Source organism: Tenrec ecaudatus, unplaced genomic scaffold (genome assembly GCF_050624435.1).
Source record: "Tenrec ecaudatus isolate mTenEca1 unplaced genomic scaffold, mTenEca1.hap1 Scaffold_485, whole genome shotgun sequence".
NCBI classification, from domain to species: domain Eukaryota; kingdom Metazoa; phylum Chordata; class Mammalia; order Afrosoricida; family Tenrecidae; genus Tenrec; species Tenrec ecaudatus.
Window position 1 is genome coordinate 179,032 of NW_027459395.1, and position 22,528 is coordinate 201,559.

General features: G+C 43.8%; 1 protein-coding gene across 1 annotated transcript in view; it reads right to left on the reverse strand.

Annotated features, from left to right (window-relative positions):
* Positions 1 to 8,165: 8,165 nt before the first annotated feature.
* The window catches only part of LOC142436622 (thyrotropin-releasing hormone-degrading ectoenzyme-like), a 114,559-nt gene continuing 100,196 nt past the window's right edge, over positions 8,166 to 22,528 (reverse strand). Inside the window, exon 7 of the mRNA XM_075540161.1 lies at positions 8,166 to 8,705. Within this exon, the coding sequence (XP_075396276.1) occupies positions 8,654 to 8,705 (52 nt within the window). The 3' untranslated portion in view covers positions 8,166 to 8,653. The remainder of the gene's footprint in view (positions 8,706 to 22,528) is intronic.

Consider the following 22,528-nt stretch of genomic DNA (forward strand, 5'->3'; position numbering starts at 1 on the left):
GAGAAACAGGGGCACAGAAACTCATGTCTAAGTGAGACTCATATATAAAGGTTAAGTGTTCATCAAGCAGACATCTGAAAGCAGTGTGGTCCAAACCCCCAAGTCCGACATTAACCCATTAACCCACATGTCCAAGACCAATTGCAATGTCCTCCTCCATCTTTCAAAACAGACGACATGTTGCAGGCTGAAGGAGGGGGGCCGAGACAGTGAATGTGTAAGCAGAGCTGCGTGGTCTGTGGATATATCAGCATATCTCTGCATGGCTACTCCAACAACCCGCCTTCCTTTGGGTAAGTATATGTGTCTTCGGCTCAGGGACGTCTTGCCGGAAAGCAGCCTTGACAGCTAAAGCAGGGAACAAGCTGAGGCAGCTGCACCCTGCTCCCACGTTCAGAAATGAAGAGACCCAACTAGAATGGCAATGCTCAAGGAGCCATTGTCACTCCGCCCTTCATTTAACCGCACGTGTGTATCGCCCAGGTTGGCACAATCCACGAACCTAATCCACATTTGCGAACCTGGCACCCGATCAAAATTCTTTAACCCCAACATGGAATTAAGTAACATCAGGACCTTAATTCTAAAACTTATGGAATGTTCCCCCACTCAGAAAGTTTGTAAGCCAACTACTCTGTGCCATTATACGCCAAAATTTAGCTATTCACTTTATCTATGGCCCAAAATATAAAACAAGTGCTCAGAGGAAACAATTATTGCTCACTATGAAGAAATCTTCATTCCAATAGGAACCATTCAAAGTCTGTCTCCCATCGGCAAAATCAAAGCTGGACAGGCCGTGCATAAACTCAGCACTCTTAGGCACCAGTTCACAGTCTCCAATATCGTCCTCTGGTGGGCTTCGGGTCGACCCGTGCCAGTTACCTCGCTCAGCCTTCACGGGGTATCCACCGGTCACCTTGCTTGTAGACCATGGGCTCTAGCCACTATTCAACAAGTTGGGCTCCCGATGCGATGTGGTGAACTTTACTCGAGTCACCCTCGTGTTCTCCTTTTCAGGTAAACCAAATCCACAGGTATCCGTGCCCACACGCAAGCAGTCCTTTTATTGCTGCATTTCTCCGACCTCCACACCACATGTAGATCCACGTGGACACTCAGGAAGCAATTCAGCCTGCTCACAGGCTCTCTTTAACACACAGTCCCAGGGAGATGTTTTCTCCATACTCCCAGATTTTTTTAACTTCAGGCAAAGACATATGGTTCCAGAGTACAGGAAAGCACTGGTGGGCATCAATTTCACTGCATAGCTGTCTTCCCAGAGGTGGTCTAAACCCAGCTGAAGATCACCCCATTTTGGTGGCTCAAAGCAAGTGGGCTTACAAACTTTCATTTTCACCACTTCCCATAGTTTCCCCAGAAAAGAACCGAGTAAATGGTGGCTTTGTCTGACCTCTCGATAGACAAGAAAGAAGAATTACCATGAGGGCAAGGTCAAACAAATAGCTACTCTCCATCTTAAGATGAGTTTTTCCATTGCCCCACTGCTAGGTATACTATTTGTGACTCTGGCTCTCGTAGAAAAACAGGGACACAGAAACTCATGTCTCAGTGAGACTCATATATCAAGGTTAAGTGTTCATCAAGCAGACATCTGAAAGCAGTGTGGTCCAAACCCACAATTCCGACAATAACCCATTAACCCACATGCCCAACACCAATTGCAATGTCCTCCTCCATCTTTCAAAACATTCGACATGTTGCTGGCTGAAGGAGGAGAGCCTAGGCAGTGAATGTGTAAGCAGAGCAGCATGGGCAGTGGATATGTCAGCAAATCTCTGCATGGCTACTCCAGCAGCCCGGGTTTCCTCTTGGTAGGTCCATGTGTCTTCGGCTCAGGGACGTCTTGCCAGAAAGGAGCCTTGACAGCTAAAGCAGGGAACAAGCTGAGTCAGCTGCACCCTGCTCCCACATTCAGAAATAAAGAGACACAACTAGAATGGTAATGATCAAGGAGCCATTGATCTCTCCGCCCTTCATTTAACCGCACGTGTGTATCGCCCAGGTTGGCAAATCCACGAACTAAATCCACATTTGTGAACCAGGAACTCGTCCAAAATTCTTTAACCCCAACATGGAATTAAGTTACATCAGACCTTAATTCTAAAACTTATGGAATGTTCCCCCACTCGGAATGTTTGTAAGCCAACTACTCTGTGCCTTTAAACGCCAAATTTTAGCTATCCACTTTATCTATGGCCCACTAATATAAAACCAGTGCTCAGAGGAAACAATCATTGCTCGCTATGAAGAAATCTTCATTCCAATAGGAACCTTTCAAAGTCTGTGTCAATCGGCAAAATCAAAGCCGGACAGGCCGTGCATAAAGTCAGCACTCTTAGGCACCAGTTCAGTCTCCAATATCGCCCTATGGTGGGCTTCTGGTTGACCCGTGCCAACTACCTCACTCAGCCTCCACGGGGTGTCCACCGGTCTCCTTGCTTGTAGACCATGGGCTCTCGCTAATGTTCAACAAACCTGGGCTCCTGATGCGACGTGGTGAACTTTAGTCAAATCACCCTCTTTTTCTCCTTTTCAGGTAAACCAAATCCACAGGTATCTGGGCCCATACACTAGCAATCCTTTTATTGCTGCAGTTCTTTGACCTCCACTCCATATGAAGATCCATGTGGTCACCCAGCAAGCAATTCAGCCTGCCACAGGCTCTCTTTAACACACAGTCCAGGGAGATGTTTTCTCCCTACTCTCAGATTTTATTTTAACTTCTGGCAAAGGCTTATGGTTCCTGAGTACACGAAAGCACTGGTGGACATCTAATTCACTGCACAGCAGTCTTCCCAGAGGTAGCTTAACCCAGCTAAAGATCACCCAATTTTGGTGGCTGTAAGCATGTGGGCTTACAAACTTTCATTTTTCCCACTTCCCATATTTTCCCCAGAAAACAACCGAGTAAAGGGTGGCTTTGTCTGACCTCTGGATAGACAAGGAAGAAGAATTACCATGAGGGCAAAGTCAAACAAATAGCTACTCTCCATCTTAAGATGAGTTTTTCCATTGTCCCACTGCTAGGTATCCTATTTGTGACTCTGGCTCTCGTAGAGAAACAGGGGCACAGAAACTCATGTCTAAGTGAGACTCATATATAAAGGTTAAGTGTTCATCAAGCAGACATCTGAAAGCAGTGTGGTCCAAACCCACAAGTCCGACATTAACCCATTAACCCACATGTCGAAACCAATTGCAATGTCCTCCTCCATCTTTCAAAACAGACGACATGTTGCAGGGTGAAGGAGGGGGGCCGAGACAGTGAATGTGTAAGCAGAGCCGCGTGGTCTGTGGATATATCAGCATATCTCTGCACGGCTACTCCAACAACCCGGGCTTCCATTGGGTAAGTACATGTGTCTTCGGCTCAGGGACGTCTTGCCGGAAAGGAGCCTTGACAGCTAAAGCAGGGAACAAGCTGAGGCAGCTGCACGCTGCTCCCACGTTCAGAAATAAAGAGACCCAACTAGAATGGCAATGCTCAAGGAGCCATTGATCTCTCCGCCCTTCATTTAACTGCACGTGTGTATCACCCAGGTTGGCACAATCCACGAACTAAATCCACATTTGTGAACCTGGCACCCGTTCAAAATTCTTTAACCCCAACATGGAATTAAGTAACATCAGGACCTTAATTCAAAGCCTTATGGAATGTTCCCCCACTCAGAAAGTTTGTAAGCCAACTGCTCTGTGCCTTTATACCCCTAATTTTAGCTATTCACTTTATGTATGGCCCACTAATATAAAACCAGTGCTCAGAGGAAACAATCATTGCTCGCCATGAAGAAATCTTGATTCTAATAGGAACCTTTCACAGTCTGTGTCCATCGGCAAAATCAAAGCCGGACAGGCCGTGCATAAAGTCAGCCCTCTTAGGCACCAGTTCACAGTCTCCAATATCGCCCTCTGGTGGGCTTCTGGACGACCGGTGCCGGCTACCTCACTCAGCCTCCACGGGGTGTCCACCGGTCACCTTGCTTGTAGACCATGGCCTCTCACCACTATTCAACAAGTTGGGCTCCTGATGCGACGTGGTGAACATTCCTCGAGTCACCCTTGTGTTCCCCTTTACAGGTAAACAAATCCACAGGTATCCGTGCCCATACGCAAGCAATCCTGTTACTGCTGCATTTCTCCGACTTCCACACCATATGTAGATCCACGTGGACACCCAGCAAGCAATTCAGCCTGCTCACAGGCTCTCTTTAACACACACTCCCAGGGAGATGTTTTCTCCCTACTCCCAGATTTTTTTTTTTACTTCTGGCCAAGTCTTATGATTCCTGAGTACACCAAAGAACTGGTGGGCATCTATTTCACTGCATACCTGTCTTCCCAGAGGTGGTCAAAACCCAGCTAAAGATCACCCCATTTTGGTGGCTCAAGCAAATGGGCTTACAAACTTTCATTTTTCCCCCTTACCCTAGTTTCCCCAGAAAACAACCGAGTACAGGGTGGCTTTGTCTGACCTCTGGATCGACAAGGAAGAAGAATTACCATGACGGCAAGGTCAAACATATAGTTACTCTCCATCTTAAGATGAGTTTTTCCATTGCCCCACTGCTAGGTATCCTATTTGTGACTCTGGCTCTCGTAGAGAAACAGGGGCACAGAAACTCATGTCTAAGTGAGACTCATATATCAAGGTTAAGTGTTCATCAAGCAGACATCCGAAAGCAGTGTGGTCCAAACCCCCAAGTCCGACATTAACCCATTAACCCACATGTCTAACAACAATTGCAGTGTCCTCCTCCATCTTTCAAAACAGATGACATGTTGCTGGCTGAAGGAGGAGAGACGAGGCAGTGAATGTGTAAGCAGAAGAGCGTGGGCAGTGGATATGTCAGCATATCTCTACACGGCTACTCCAACAGCCCGGGCTTCCTCTGAGTAGGTCCATGTGTCTTCGGCTCAGGGACGTCATGCCGGAAAGGAGCCTTGTCAGCTAAAGCAGGGAACAAGGTGAGGCAGCTGCACCCTGCTCCCATGTTCAGAAATGAAGAGACCCAACAAGAATGGCAATGCTCAAGGAGCCATTGATCCCTCCCCCCTTGATTTAACCGCACGTGTGTATCGCCCAGGTGGGCACAATCCACGAACTAAATCCACATTTGCGAACCTGACACCCGTTCAAAATTCTTTAACCACAACATGGAATTAAGTAACACCAGGACCTTAATTCTAAAACTTATGGAATGTTTCCCCACTCAGAAAGATTGTAAGCCAACTACTCTGTGCCATCATACGCCAAATTTTAGCTATTCACTTTATCTATGGCCCAAAATATAAAACAAGTGCTCAGAGGAAATTTCATTGCTCGCCATGAAGAAATCTTCATTCCAATAGGAACCATTCAAAGTCTGTGTCCATCGGCAAAATCAAAGCCGGACACGCCGTGCATAAAGTCAGCACTCTTAGGCACCAGTTCACAGTCTCCAATATCGTCCTCTGGTGTGCTTCTTGTCGACCCGTACCGGGGACCTCGCTCAGCCTTCATGGGGTATCCACCGGTCACCTTGCTTGTAGACCATGGGCTCTCGCTCTATTCAACAAGCCTGGGGTCCTGATGCACATGGTGAACTTTACTCGAGTCACCCTCGTGTTCTCCTTTTCAGGTAAACCAAATCCACAGGTATCCGTGCCCATACGCAAGCAGTCCTTTTATTGCTGCATTTCTCCGACCTCCACTCCATATGTAGATCCCCGAGGTCACCCAGAAAGCAATTCAGCCTGCTCACAGTCTCTCTTTAACACACAGTCCCTGCGAGATGTTTTCTCTCTACTCCCAGATGTTTTTTTAACTTCTGGCAAAGGCTTATGGTTCCTGAGTTCAAGAAAACACTGGTGGGCATCTATTTCACTGCATAGCTGTCTACCCAGAGGTGGTCTAAACCCATCTAAAGATAACCCCATTTTAGTGGTTCAAAGCAAGTGGGCTTACAAACTTTCATTATTCCACCTTTCCATAGTTTCCCCAGAAAACAACCGAGTACAGGGTAGCTTTGTCTGACTTCTGGATAGACAAGGAAGTAGAATTACCATGAGGCAAGGTCAAACAAATAGCTACTCTCCATCTTAAGATGAGTTTTTCCATTGCCCCACTGCTAGGTATACTATTTGTGACTCTGGCTCTCGTAGAGAAACAGGGGCACAGAAACTGATGTCTAAGTGAGACTCATATATCAAGGTTAAGTGTTCATCAAGCAGACATCCGAAAGCAGTGTGGTCCAAACCCACAAGTCCGACAATAACCCATTAACCCACATGTCCAACACCAATTGCAATGTCCTCCTCCATCTTTCAAAACATTGGACATGTTGCTGGCTGAAGGAGGAGAGCCCAGGCAGTGAATGTGTAAGCAGAGCAGCCTAGGCAGTGGATATGTCAGCATATCTCTGCATGGCTACTCCAGCAGCCCGGGTTTCCTCTTGGTAGGTCCATGTGTCTTCGGCTCTGGGACGTCTTGCCAGAAAGGAGCCTTGACAGCTAAAGCAGGGAACAAGCTGAGTCAGCTGCACCCTGCTCCCACATTCAGAAATGAAGAGACCCAACTAGAATGGCAATGATCAAGGAGCCATTGATCACTCCGCCCTTCATTTAACCGCACGTGTGTATCGCCCAGGTTGGCACAATCCACGAACTAAATTCACATTTGCGAACCAGGCACCCGTTTCAAATTCTTTAAACCCAACATGGAATTAAGTTACATCAGACCTTAATTCTAAAACTTATGGAATGTTCCCCCACTCGGAAAGTTTGTAAGCCAACTACTCTGTGTCTTTATACGCCAAATTTTAGCTATCCACTTTATCTATGGCCCACTAATATAAAACCAGTGCTCAGAGGAAACAATCATTGCTCGCTATGAAGAAATCTTCATTCCAATAGGAACCTTTCAAAGTCTGTGTCCATCGGCAAAATCAAAGCCGGACAGGCCGTGCATAAAGTCAGCACTCTTAGGCACCAGTTCACTGTCTCCAAAATCGCCCTATAGTGGGCTTCTGGTCGACCCGTGCCAGCTACCTCACTCAGCCTCCACGGGGTGTCCACCGGTCTCCTTGCTTGTAGACCATGGGCTCTCGCTAATGTTCAACAAGCCTGGGCTCCTGATGCGACGTGGTGAACTTTAGTCAAATCACCCTCTTTTTCTCCTTTTCAGGTAAACCAAATCCACAGGTATCTGGGCCCATACACAAGCAGTCCTTTTATTGCTGCAGTTCTCCGACCTCCACTCCATATGAAGATCCATATGGTCACCCAGCTAGCAATTCCGCCTGCTCACAGGCTCTCTTTAACACACAGTCCAGGGAGATGTTTTCTCCCTACCCTCAGATTTCATTTTAACTTCTGGCAAAGGCTTATGGTTCCTGAGTACACGAAAGCACTGGTGGGCATCTAATTCACTGCACAGCAGTCTTCCCAGAGGTAGCTTAACCCAGCTAAAGATCACCCAATTTTGGTGGCTCTATGCATGTGGGCTTACAAACTTTCATTTTTCCTACTTCCCATATTTTCCCCAGAAAACAACCGACTAAAGGGTAGCTTTGTCTGACCTCTACATAGACAAAGAAGAAGAATTACCATGAGGGCAAGGTCAAACAAATAGCTACTCTCCATCTTAAGATGAGTTTTTCCATTGCCGCACTGCTAGGTATCCTATTTGTGACTCTGGCTCTCGTAGAGAAACAGGGGCACAGAAACTCATGTCTAAGTGAGACTCATATATCAAGGTTAAGTGTTCATCAAGCAGACATCCGAAAGCAGTGTGGTCCAAACCCACAAGTCCGACAATAACCCATTAACCCACATGTCCAACACCAATTGCAATGTCCTCCTCCATCTTTCAAAACAGACGATATGTTGCTGGCTGAGGGAGGAGAGCTGAGGCATTGAATGTGTAAGCAGAGCAGCGTGGGCATTGGATATGTCAGCATATCTGCACGGCTACTCCAACAGCCCGGCCTTCCTCTGGGTAGGTCCATGTGTCTTCGGCTCAGGGACGTCTTGCCGGAAAGGAGCCTTGACAGCTAAAGCAGGTAAGAAGCTGAGGCAGCTGCACCCTGCTCCCACATTCAGAAATGAAGAGACCCAACTAGAATGGCAATGCTCAAGGAGCCATTGATCCCTCCGCCCTTCATTTAACCGCACGTGTGTATCGCCCAGGTTGGCACAATCCACGAACTATATCCAAACTTGCCATCCTGGCACCCATTCAGAATTGAAATTACGTGACACCAATAACTTAATTCTATAAGCCTCTGATTATGTTCCTCCCTCTGGAATGTTTTTAAGCCATCTACTCCGTGCACTTGTACCTCATATTTTCGCTGTTTGCTTAATCTACGGCCCTCTTAGATCAAACCTTTTCTCAGAGGAAAAAATCATTTTCGACCTGAATAAATCTTCATTCCAATAGGAACCTATTGAATTTTGCGTCCATCAACAAAGTCAAAACCGAAGAAGCCATTCATAAAGTCAGCCATGATCCACACCAGTTCACAGCCTCGAAAATCCGCCATCTGTTAGGGTTCTGGTCAACCCATGCCTTCCTCAGCTCTACGGTGTCCACCGATCACCTTGCTTGTAGACCATGAGCTCTCTCCAATATTCAAGAAGCTTGGGTTACTCATGCTAGATCATGAATTTTTGTTGATTCACTCTCATATTCTCCATTTCTCCTGTAAACCAAATACACAAGTGTCAGAGGCCAAACTCAATTAGTGTTTTTATTACTACATTTCTCCAACTTCTACTGAGCAAGTAGATTCACGTGGTCACCTTGCAAACCGTCAGCCTGCTCATAAGCTCCCTTTTACACCCATTCCCTGGGAGGTATTTTCTTTGTACTCCCAGATTTTTTTAGTGTTGGCAAAGACTTGTGGTTCCTGAGTACAGGAAAGCACTGTTTCGCATATAAATCAATTCTCTGCATAGCTGTCTTCTAAGGTGTTTCCTAAGCCCATGTAAAGATCAAATTTTGTTGGCTCAAAGCAAGTGGGCTTACAAACTTTCTGCTCTCATACTTCCCATAGTTTCCCCAGTAATCTATTGAATATAGGGTGGCTTTGTCTGACCACTGGCTAGACAGAGAAGGAAAACTACCATGAGGGAGAGGTCAGACAAACATCTACTCTCCATCTTATGGCTAGTTTCTCCAGTACACCACTGCTAAGGTACCACAATGTGTTAGTCAGGGTACTTTAGGGAAAGAACTACAGTGAAACTCATGTCTAAGGGAGAGTTTTATATAGTTTATATAAAGTGCTTTATATAGTTTATATATAGTGTGCATCAAGCAAAAATCCCAAACCTGTCCTGCCAAAACCCACAAGTCCAAAATTAATCCCTCAACCCCTTTATCCAGTATCAAACCACAAAGTCCTCCTCCATCTCACAAACCAGACACCATGATGTTGACTGGAGGAGGAAAGCCGATTCAGTGAATGTGTAAGCATCTCTGCACCGGCATCGTGTCTACTAGGTCCATGTGGCTTCTCCTCAGGGATGTCTTTCAGGAAATTATTCTTGGGAGCTAAAGCAGGGAACTGGCTAAGGGAGCTGCATCCGGATCTGACCATCATAAAGCAAGGCACCCCAGCATTAGAAAGGCGTGGATCCCTGAACCACTTATCCCTCTCCCTTTCAATTCGCCCCACATGTGTTTATCGGCCAGCTTGTCACAGCAAACTAACTACCTCACAGCTCTTCTAACAGTCCATGACATCAATTGTATCAAGCTCATTTATACCACTATCATTTGTTGCCATCATTTTCTAAACAGTTACTTTCTTTTTGAACTCTTGGTTCAATTCTTCTCTTTTCCTACACTCCCACTCTCGTGACCCCTTGATTTCCTATCTTATACTGAGTGCTGTGTCCCTTCACCACATTTATGTTGTTTACCCCCCTGGGGAGCAGTATTATACAGCAATCATTGTGATCCGTTTCCCCTTTCTACCCCTACCTTCCATCTACCCTCCTGGTACCCTTCGGTTTCTGTTCCTGAGAGGTTGGTCTGACCTTGATTCTGTGTGTCATGATCCTTTATCTGTACCTGTATACATGCTCTTGCCTACGCACAACTGATTGGCAGAACTGGGATCATGATAGAGGGGGGTGAGGAAGCCTTAAAGATACAGAGGTATGTTGTACATTTCATTAGTGTTATACTGTGCTCTGGTTGCCTCATCCTTTTGTTGTGACCCTTCTGTGAGGGTATGTCCTCCCGTCTACAGATGGGTTTTGGGGCTCTGCTCCAACCCCTTTATCCTAAACAATATGGGGGTTTTTGTTTGTTTGCAGTCTTCTGGTGCCTACCTGATTCTGTCAACACCTCATGATCTTACAGGCTAGGGCCCTTTCATATGGGATTTGTTGCTTCTTTGCTAGATGGCTGCAAGTTTACCATCAGTTTTTTAAGAACCCAGATGTTTTATCTTTTTATAGCTGGGCATCATCAGCTTTCTTTACCTCATTTGCTTATGCATTCATTTTGCCTTCAGCTATTATGCTGGGAGGGTGAGCATCACTGAATGCTGGGTTGTTAGAACAAAGTGTTCTTGTGTTGAGGGAGGGCTTAAGCAGAGGCCCAAAGTCCATCCACTTCCTTAATTTATCGCTATGTAAATATATGTACATAGGCCAATACCTCGATTTTTATTAATATATTTTCATAAGTGCACACCTATGTTTATTCCTGTATCCTTAGATTTGCTTCCTAGATCGTTCCTGTTTTCTTTTTACCTTCCTCCTTTCCCAACATCATGCGTGCCCTTCTTCTCTCAGCTAGATTGCCGTTGCTCCACCACCACCACCAGGATCTCTATGTCCTCCTTGTTGTTCCTTTTAATTCCCTAGTTGTTTCCTGTCTATGGCATCGTTTGCTCACCACTCCTTTCCTCCCACTGTCTCCTCTCCCAAGTGCCTCCAGAAATGCCGGTCCCTTTACTTTCTCCTTGGGCTTTCTTCCCAAACCTATCTTATATTGGTAGGCAAAGCAATAAAAGAGACAAAGCAAAAAGAAAACAAAAGACTGAATAAAAAGGGAAAACAAAAAAAGGGGGGAAACCTAGAAAACCCCCCTGAAAACACATACAAAATTCCAAATCTGTCTGCTGACCTTTATGATTATCTCCCCACCAGTCTAGAGGGGTTCTGAGAACTGCCCCTCCTAGCCTGAAATCTATTGTGGGGACACTTCAAGGGCTTCGTGGCTTGGCAATGCTCCCATTGCTGATCTGTTCTGTTTCCTTCCTGGTTCATCCCATTGTGGGGATGGTCAGGCCCGACTCACTCCCTGCTGGGTGTCCCGAGTATTGTCCTCATTCACAATATGTTCCAGTGAGGGGACACCATGTCTCAAGCTGTTGTCAGCCCTACAGTCCTCTCTGTGCCTTAGCAGCAGCATGCAGGGCCGTCCTCCTCAGGACTTGGTGTGCCAGTATCCAGTCTAAACCCTCACTCCCTTTTTCCTTTGGGTTTACACTTCCATATGGGCATGGCGGGCCAGCCCCTCTCCCCAACCTGTAGGCTAAGTGTTGTCCTCTGTAGCGCATACTTCTAGGGGAAATGGAGGCGGGGTTGTCAGTTTGGCTTTGATTGGGGATGGCCCCGTAGACCCCTCAGTGATCTACATATAACCTCCTCCCTGGAGGATGGGCAACAGGAAAGTGGGTGAAAACTTGGATCTCCATCTGCAGAAGAATGAAACAGGACCCATACCTCACTCCATGTACAAAAACAAACTTAAACTGGATTACAGACCTAAATGTAAACCCCAGAACTATCAGGATCATCAATTAGAAACTTAAGGGGTCTATTGCAGGGCATACATGGACTAGCAAATCTAATAAAGGAAGCACACAGAGCAAAAGACAACACAGATGCCTGGGACCTACTAAAATAAAACACTTATGCACCTCAAAAAATTTCATCAAAATAGTAAAATGAGAACTCACAGATTGGGGTGGTGGGGTAACAATGACACAACTAACGAGAGACTTGTTACCAAAATCTATGGAATTTTTCTAAGAAAAAAATTAGTCCAATTGAAAGGTGGGCAAAGGACATAAAATAGACATTCACCAAAGCTGGCTTGTGAATGACTAACACATACATGAAGATATGCTCACCATTTCCTAGCCACCCAGGAAATGCAAATCAAAACAACAATGAGTTATTACCGTACACTCCTCACAATAGCAATTGAAACACACAACAGAGAATGACAAATGCTAGAGAGGGCGTGGAGCATTTGGAACTCTTATACATGGCTGGTAGTCTTGTAAACATTTACAACCAGTGGGGAACGCTATGAGACTACCTGAAGCAAGTAGCATTAGACCCAGCAACACCTCTGCTTGTCATATACCCCAAAGAAGTAAGAGACAGACCCCAGACATGTGTTCTCCTACATTCACCGTAGCACTGTTCACAATAGCAAGAGGCTGGAAAGAGCCCAAATGCCCATCAGTAAAAGAATGGAGGAAGAAACTCTGGTACACATTGAAATTATGTGCCCCTGAAAAACAGTGATGAAACCATGAAACACCCCATTACATAGATGGGCCTGGAAATGATTATGCTTCGTAAAGTTAGTCAATCACAAAAAGACTGGCACACTACTATAAGGATAAACACCAAGATAAAGGCAGAATTCTGCTCTTGGGTCATGTAATCATCTTTTTGTCATGAAATCTGGCCTCCCAAACAAGGTAGTGAGCCAGTATAGTACCCGTGCACTATATATTGCCCTCTTTACATTTGCATCTTACAAACCACTTCAACGGAAGACACGTCCCCTCCACTGGGATCAATTTCTCAAGATGGGAAGGGAGGAAGGAGGGAGACGACCAATCAGTTGCTGCCATACAACATTGTCCTACGGTCACCCAAATTCAATAGATACTCCTACGAGAGTGATTAGCAAACCATCCTGGAAACTCAAGTCAAGACATGAGGGGGAGACGGGTCTGTCTTGGAAAAGGCAATTACACTTTCGTTGATGGATAAACTGGGTAGAGCAAGATGCCATCTGGGGGGAAACATGCTTAACGGTACTTATAGAACCCAAGGAGAGAATACGCCTGGTATTACATTCCTAACTGGACACTTTTGACCTGGTTTCTATCCAGTCCTTGGTGATCCAGACTGGATGCTGTAGTCATCTAGGATTTTAGACTCTGTTCTTTCCAGGCTCACAACATCCTCCATGGGCCACATCAGAAGGATCCGATTTGGAAAGTCACTAAGGAGCTGATAAGATAAAGCCCCCTAGACCTTATTAGCTCCTTAGTGGCTTTCCAAATCAGTGGGATTTACCTTAGATTCGCCTGAAACAGGTTTAAGAAAGTGCTTTAAAACATACTCCCTTGGACTTAGGGCAAAGTGCTCTAGTGTCCAAAGATGCAGATGACTGCTATCTTAATACTCTGGAATTTGAGTTTGTTGGATTTCAGTCTGGATCTCTTGCTTTGGGAATACCCTGTGAATGGTGTCCCAGGACTATCATATAGTTACTGTTTGTATTCTCTCTTTGCTTTTTTGTCACATATGTTAATCTGGAAGGTATAGTCCTGGCTTTGTGAATGAATGTTATTGAAAATTTTATCCTATTCCCAGTGTATGTGTAGTGACCAGTCACTTAATCTTTTTTTTAATCATTTTACTGGGAGCTCATACAATTCTTATCACAATCTATACATCCATCCATTGTGTCAAGCACATATGTACATTTGTTGCCATCATCATTCTCAAAAAATTTGCCTTCTACTTCAGTCCTTAATATTGGCTCCTCCTTTTGTGCCCCTCCTGCCTCCTTCCCCTCCCTCATGAATCCTTCATAATTCATAAATTATTATGTCATATGTTACACTGTCTGACATCTCCCCCTGCCCACTTCTCTGCTGTCCATCCCCAAGGGAGGAGGCTATTCGTAGATTCTTGTAGTCGGTTCCCCCTTTCCACCCCACATTCCTTCTACCCTCCAGGCATCGCCACTCTCACCATTGGTCCTGAAGGGGTCATCTACCCTTGATTCCCTGTGTTTCCAGTTTCTATCTGTACCAATGTACATCCTCTGGTCTAGCCAGCTTTGTAAGGTGGGATTGGGATTATGATATTGTGGGAAGGAAGCATTAAGAACTAGAGGAAAGTTATATGTTTCATCGTTGCTACCCTGAACCCAGACTGGCTCATCTACTTTCCACAACCCTTCAGTAAGGGGGTGTCCAGGAGGCAAAGGGCACTTACAGAGGTCTAAATACAGGCATGGACATATGTAAATATATTTATATATGACAATGGGAAAATAGATCTATGTGCACATATTATAGGTTTAGTATTAAGTTAGCAAATGGACATTGGGCTTCCACTCAAGTACTCCTTCAATGCAAGAACATTTTGTTCTGTTAAATTGGCATTCCATGATGCTCACCTTCCTGACATGATCACTGAAGAAAAATGTGTGCATAAGCAAATGTGGTGAAGAAAGCTGATAGTGCTCGACTATCAAAAGATATAGCATCTGAAGTCATAAAGTCTTGAAGGTATACAAGTGGCCCTGTAGCTCAGAAACAACAAAGCCCACATGGAAAAAGCACAGCAGCCTGTGTGATCAGGTTTAAGGTATCAAAGAACAAAAAATCAAATCATTGTGAATGAGGCGGAGTACAGATTGGGAACGCCTTACAGAAGGGTCACAGGGAGGAGAAGAGCCAGTCAACGATGAAACATACAACTTTCCTCTAGTTCTTAAATGCTTCCTCTCCCCAACCCCCACCCCCACTATCATGATTCCAATTCTACCTTACAAATCCAGCTAGACCCACAGGATATACACTGATACAGACAGGAACTGGAAACACAGGGAATCCCTTCAGGACCAGTGATGAGAGTGGCAAAACCAGGAGGGTAGAAGGAAGATGGGGTAAAAAGGGGGAACCAGTAACAAGAATCTACATATAACACCCCTCCCTGCAGGATGGACAAGAGAAAAGTCAGTGAAGGCAGATAGATGTTGGACAGTGCTAAATTATCAAGTGTTCATGAGGGAGGGTGTGGCGGGAGGGAGGGAAAACATGTGGAGCAGATACCATAGGCTCAAGTAGAAAGAACATGTTTTGAGATTGATGAAGGAAACAAACATAAAAATGTGCTTGAAACAATAGATTTATGTATGGATTGTGATAAGAGTTGTATGAGCCCCCAATAAAATCATTTAAATAAAGATGGAAAGAATACACAGAGTTATGGTATCAAAAGAATAGGTTGACATTCAACCATTTCCAGAGGTGGCATCGGACCAAGAACCAATAGTACTGAAGGAAGAAGCCCAAGCTGCATTAAAGGCACTAGAGAAACACCAGGCTCTGGGAACTGACAAAATACAGGAAACACTCACTCACCAAGAAATCTGGAAGACAGCTGCCCGGTCAACCCACTGGAAGAAATCCATACTTCTGGCCATTCCAAAGAAAAATGAAGTGATGCAACAGAATGGAAATGATAAAATTTTCACTGATAACACATGCCGGTAAAATTTTGATGAAAATATTTCAAAAATGGTTACAACAGGACATCAACGGTGAGCTGCCAGAAATTCAAGCTGGATTCAGAAGCAGATATGATACAAAGAGAATTCTTGCTGACATGAGATAGATGGTGGATGAAACTATAAAATGGCAGAGAGATGCTTATTTGTGTTTTATTGACTACGCAAAAGCACCAGAAAAGAGAGAGCCTAACAATGTGCTGGTTTTCAAATAATCCTCAGCAAGTACAGAAGAATTCACCAAATTCTGGGAGATTTGCTCAAGCAGGGAGCTTTTCTGAAGTTGAGTTTTGGTCTGTTTCTGAGACCCTCAATGCTAATCTTTCTTTATATGTTGTAAGATACTCCCTAGTATTGGTTTATTAAGCCTTAGGAACCACCAAAACACATACATAACACAAAGCAAAACTGACCCGCTGGAGCTTTTATGTAAACTGAACTAAACAAGCATCAACAGCAACAGAGAACGCTCAGATAAAGGGGCAAGGAAGTTTAAAAATAAAAACACGGCATGATTAAGAAAGCCTGGGTATTATGTAGCAACACATGGAAGTGAACGTGTTGGGCAATAATGGAGATGCAAGGAGAACACTGTGGTCATTCTGGGAGATCTGCTGTGAAGCACCAGATCACCAGCACGTGAAGATGATCCAGCCTTTTATTGCTTTCCCACCACAGAAGAGGACGCAGCAAGAACGAGGGAGGGAGGGAGGCAGAACCCTTGGCAAATAGCAGGTGGAAAAACGGTGAAAAGTGAGGCCAAACAGGATCCCAGTGGTGAGGATTGGTCCAACCCTGGGAACCAGGTAGACTGTATCTGGGAGCTCGTGCTGGGACCCTGGACTCCTCCTCATGAGTGGAATGTTGGGGATACTGTTGTGGATATTACTCACAATTTAGGCACAGATCTGGGTGTGTAAACTATTAGATCCAGTAGCTGGAAGCTAGAAATAACAAACTGCACGGAAATGAAGTAGTCAATGACACCACTCATAAACTGAGTAAATATGCAAATGATGGGCTCAAAAACAGGCCTCAGGAGAAAGGAAAAATATAATTCTGGAAGTGGAAGAGGAAAGGTTGATGAGAAACAAAAGGTCTCCTGGAGAATGAATGACCAGGTATCCTAAAGAGAGTCTTCATTAAGGGTAATGCCAGCAATTTTACTGACTAAGATAAAATTGAGAGATCTTGTTCTACCCCATTGCCATTGAGTCAAATCCAAGCAAGTCTTGATAAATTTTTAAAAATTGAAATCATATGAAGTATTTTCTCTGATCACAAGTGAGTGAAACCAGAAATCAGTAACAGAAAAAACCCTGAAAATATGGAAATTAATTAACATACTATGAAACTAATAGTGGGTCACGGTAAATATCAAAAGAGAAATCACACATTTTAAAAATCTGATGAAAATGAAAGCACAACATACAATATTCAGAGAAGACAGTGTGCAGAGGGAAACTTACAGCAATAAACAGGAAGGAGAGGGTGAAGGGATCTCCAATTAACAGCCTAACTGGATAATTCTAGAAACTAGAAAGAGGAGACCAAAAAGAAGCCTTAATGTACCAGAAAAAGGGAAATAGCAAAGATCACTCAGAAATAAAATTAAAAACAGAAAGATAATAGAACCAATAAAATCAGAAGTTGTTTCTTTGAAACAATCATTAAGAATAACAAAACTCTAGCTAGTGACAAAGAAAACAACCAAAAATAGAGAACTAACTGTCATAGTTAGGTTTTGTATCACCTTGACCAGATCAGAATTCTCAGGGGGTTGGTAACTGAGGCCTAGTAATCCCTATGATGTTGTATAACACAATGTATCCCATAATGGGATCTGCTGTGATCAGCTAATCAGATTAAGGTGGAGTACAATCCTCTTACTCAGGTAATAGCACCAATACACCTGAGAGGAAGTTTACTCAGAGTGGGGCCTAATTCATATTTAAGCGGAGGTTGAGGAGACACTTGCTGGCTTTTTTGCGTCTGAGTCCTGTATCTGACTTGTCTGTCTCTTATTCTTTGTACTTGAACCAGCGGCCTGCCATAATGGCTGCCGATCCATAGAGCAATCAGCAACCTGCTATCTGACCTGCCAACCTTGACTTCGTTTCTCTCTCCTGTCACAGCCTGATTTGCTGACCCGAGATTCATCTACTTCTACAGCCTGTGGTATAGAAGCTGAAGCTACTCAAGTCAGGAGAAGCTTCCAGTTTAAAATCTGACTGGCTGACTTAAAGCCACACTGTCCTTACCTACTTCTACAGCTGTATGAGCTCTGTTATGTATGTACACACACACACACACACACAGATTTATATCAAGAACGTGCTGTGTATGTATATATACACATATAAATGCATGCATATATATAGAACCCCCATAAAGAAACAAAAATTTTCCAAAGCTGTGTACTTAATTTTTTGACAAGACACCTATCACTTTCAAAGTACTTTCCATTATACTTAATACATTTGACAAATCTGCCATTCCTTCCTTGGAAACCCTTTTCAAACTCCTATTTGGGTGGCTGACAGCACTTCCTTAGTTTTTTCTTCATTTCTTCTACATCATCAAATTGCTGGCCTTTCATGCCCCTTTTCATTCGTGGAAATGAAAAGAAGTCCCTCAGAGTGAGGTCAGGTGAGCCAGGTGCATGGGGCGAGAGAGGCATGCTCTTTTAGCTAAAAACTGGTGCACTGAGATGGCTGCATGAGCAGGTACATTATCGTGGTGGCAAAACCCATCCCCCATCTGCCACAAATCAGGCCTTTTTTGTTGCACACTGTTATGCAATCTTTTCAGAACCTCTAAATAGAAAGCTTAGTCAACAGTGTGAGCTGGTGAAACGAACACCAAATGCCCCACAATTTGGCATTTTTGTCTCTTTCAGAAGTTGATGGACATGCAGAACAAGGTTTGTCATCAGTCAACATTTCACCTTTTTTGAAACGAGCAAACCACTTGTACACGAGTTTTTCCCATAGTGCTCTCCGTATAAGCTGTGTGCAACATCACAACAGTGTCTGCCGCATTTTTCCCCAAGGAGGAAACAAATTTCACAGCCACACACTGTTCTCTTAAACCAGCCATCACACAAAAAAAGGAAAGAAAACGAGATTAGAGCAAAACAGCTTTATGAAAAAAATTCACTGTGATCAGAGAGAAGCTTCCCAAGAGATGCTACTGGGTGCACTAACTCAGAACAAGTAGATGCTGTCCTAGCAGGGGGAAAAGCCTACTACGAAAGGTCTGCCCAGAGGAGCTTTTTCCTGTGATGTACTTTTTGTACCCCCTCATACAGGAATACTACTCAGCCTTTAGGAGAAGTCTTAATACATGCTACGTATGCGTGGAACTTGAGGAACTAAGCTGAGCAAAATAAGCCAATTACAGGATAAATACTGTATGACTTCACTTACAAGAAAGAAAAGGCAAATATATAAACACCAAAGTTTACTAGTGGCTACCAGAGGCAGGAAGGAGGGGGGAAGGATTGAATAAAACAATAGAATTGATTACGGGTACGTTGCACACCCAATTATTGTAATTGCTGTCAATGATTTATATAGCTGTAAAAGTAGAATTGGCAAACGTTGTACAAGAAGTATGTTTACAATAACAAGTTAAATAAGAGTAGCTGCTGACCCTGCTTATATTCAATCAAAACTGATATTTGGTTCCTTAGTTTGGAGGTTTAGGGACATGGTTTCATGGAACATCCCAGTAGTTGTTGTTGTTCATTTTGCCTGGTAAAGTGTGCAGAGCTACTGATTTACTTCCCGCTTCACTGAATACCCTCTGGACTCTTTAAAGCTTGCAAGCAGTCATCCAAGGCACGATAATGTAGCTCTATTGACCCAGAGAAACAGAGGGAGAGAAAGAACTGGACGTAGGCTGATATGAAGGGTCTGGCTAATTACCTCTCTAAACAACTGCCTCCCTTTGAGGCCAGAAACTGGGCTGGTGCCCCCCTCTCATTACTGCACAATTTGGTCATGGATTTTATAGAAGAATCCTGTCCTACAACTCAATAAAACAAAACAAAAACCAAGCAGAATTTCAAACTCTCCTAGAGTCTAGTCTTTCTGGAGCCAAGAAGAGGGATAAAGCTCTGGAACCATTGCCCTGAGATAATTTTAAAGACTGAAACCAAAGTATCCCCGAGCACCATCTTAAAATCTCCTTGTAGTGAGCTTCATGAACTTGAGCATGATGCTCTTTTGAGAACGACCTATATGGAATCACATTGCGAACAGTAACTACAAAGATTAAGTAGAAAAGTTCGAGGGGAGTGGGTGTGTATTACTAAGGAAGGAACAACTCAGAAAAGAAGGGTGCTAATGCTCCCACAGCTGGAAGCATGTCATCAGTTTCTCTACATGTAGAGGCTCTCATACATGTAGAAACTGTCATACATGTAGAAACCCAACAGTATATGGTTTGCTGTGTGTCTTCTCAAGAACCACAAAACCATAAACACAATTTAGAAGGAAAAAGCGCAGGCACTGTTACAGACATTGTCTAGGCATCTCCACACACCTTTCAGAATTGAACAAATCCTTGGTTAAATTGTTCAGTTAAAAACTACGGGACCGATTACAAGGATCTACATGTGACCTCCTCCCTGGGGGATGGACAACAGAAAAGTGGGTGAACTTGGGAGACGTCGGACAGGGCAAGATATAACAAAATAATAATTTATAAATTATCAAGGGTTCATGAGGGAGGGGGAGGGGAAGCAGGGAGGGAGGGGGAAAATGAGGACCTGATGCCAGGAGCTTAAGTAGAGATCACATGTTTTGAGAATGATGAGGGCAATGAATATACAGATGTGTTTTACAAAACTGATGTATGTGTGGATTATGATAAGAGTTGTATGAGCCCCTAATAAAGCGATTTAAAAAACTATGGGACCATAGTTCTGTGGGACAAACTTAGTCAATTGACATACATAGTTCTTGAAGTTAATTGTCTCCCTCCTAGTTTGGTGAGTAGCACCTGTCCTTTAAAAGCTTCCAAGAATCCAACTCAAGACACCAGAGAATTAAAGAAACCAAAGACTCAAAGAAGAAACTAGTCCACAGTCTAATTGTCCACAGGAACCATCACTTCATTTATCCTGAGCTCAGAACTAAATGATGCCTTATACTGACCTACCGTTCCATCCAAGTAGATGTCATATAAAACGGGAGAAAAAGGAAGAACAAAATTCAAATTCCTTTATTGGACTGATCGCCTAAAGGAACTCCATTTGACCTTGAAGCAGAAGTCACTCCTGGAGGCCACGTTTCATCAATCAATACATTCTCTAATAACAAACAATCTCACCCCTGAGTGCTGAGCTCCCGTACGTAATCAACCAAATGATAAACATTTACCCTAAAGCAAAAATCAGATGGTAGGAAGACGCAAGGAAGTTCAATTAATTGAAAAAGAACAAACAGAATAGAAATAACAAAAATGTTGATATTTTGTGAAAAATATAACCAATGTTATGGAACAATTTGCATTAAAAATATTAACTGGGAACCTAATTTACTTTGTAAACTTTCACATAAACCCAATAAAGTATTATTTCACTAAACAAATTTCAAAGAAATCTGAGAGGTTCAGATTATTTCCACATTAATACATGGACATACAATAAGAACCAATTTCAGAACAATAAACCAATGCAATTGATAGGCCCCTGTGTACTCTTTCCCGATTTGAGGTGTGGGGCCTGAGGAGTGGGGAGAGACAGCCTGGTGCTTTGGTAAAGGAGTGGCACCTGGTGGGGAATAAGCTGCCGACCGCGGAGGTGCAGAAGCAGAGTGGCATGACATTTAACACAGGTAGTAGACACCGTTTGCCATCCCACAAGAATAACAGCTCCACTACAAACAGAAAAGGTGAATTTCTCCCTTTTTTGTTTCCATATCTTACACCATCCACTGTATCCCCTTCACCCGCATTTCCATTATTTGCCCCCATCCGAGGTGGGGTGGAAACATCCATCGTTGCTATCAGTTCCCCTCAAAAATTTCTTGAGAATACAAAATCATTTGGATAAAAATATTCTGGTAACTTTTTGGGATACGAATATATTTTCAGATAACAATCATATACTTTGTCAGGGAATTACATAACTGAGTTTTATAATCCCTATTTTTAGACAAGTATGCAAATTATAAGTAAAACCTATGAGTTATTGACTGAAGGAAATGATTTTCAGTATAAATCAGAGAATCAAAATCATCTAGACATAACCCCTTACTTTAGGGAGCTTTAATATGGTGATATAATCTATCCACTGACATAGTTTAATATAGACTATTAATGTTCACAGTGCACCTGAGGCAGGAGTTCTCAGTTCACAGGACAACCACAAGTCCTAGTTAACTGACCTCTGACCCAAATGATTCAGATTCACTGCTCAGGATTGAGTTAACAATCTGTATTCTTATGAAGCACACTAAATTGTTCTAGTGTAGGTGGTCTCTTGATAGGTTTGAGAACCAATGGGAAGCACAGAAAACTGTCCCCGGAGCTGGTGCTGTCAAGCAAGCACTGGGCTGCTAACCACAAGGTCAACTCCGTGTGGCTGCCTCACTCCGCCTCCACAGGGGGCCCATATGGTCATTCTGTCTTTAAGACCATAGGCTCTCACCAATACTCAGCAAGCCTAGCCCCCTCGTGCTAGGTCATGAACTTTAGACCAGTCAACCCGTTCTCTTCTCCCCTTTTTCCTGTAAACCGAGTCCACAGGTGTCAGTGGTCAAACTCAACCCGTCTCTTTATTGCTGCCTTTCTCCCACTTCCACTCAACTAGTAGATTCAGCTGGTCCCCTAGCAAGCCTTTCGGCCTTCTCTCAGGCTCCCTTTAACATTCTGTCCCAGAGAGGAGTTTTCTTCATGGCTCCAGATTTTATCCAGCTTCTAACAAAAACCATTGGTTCCTGA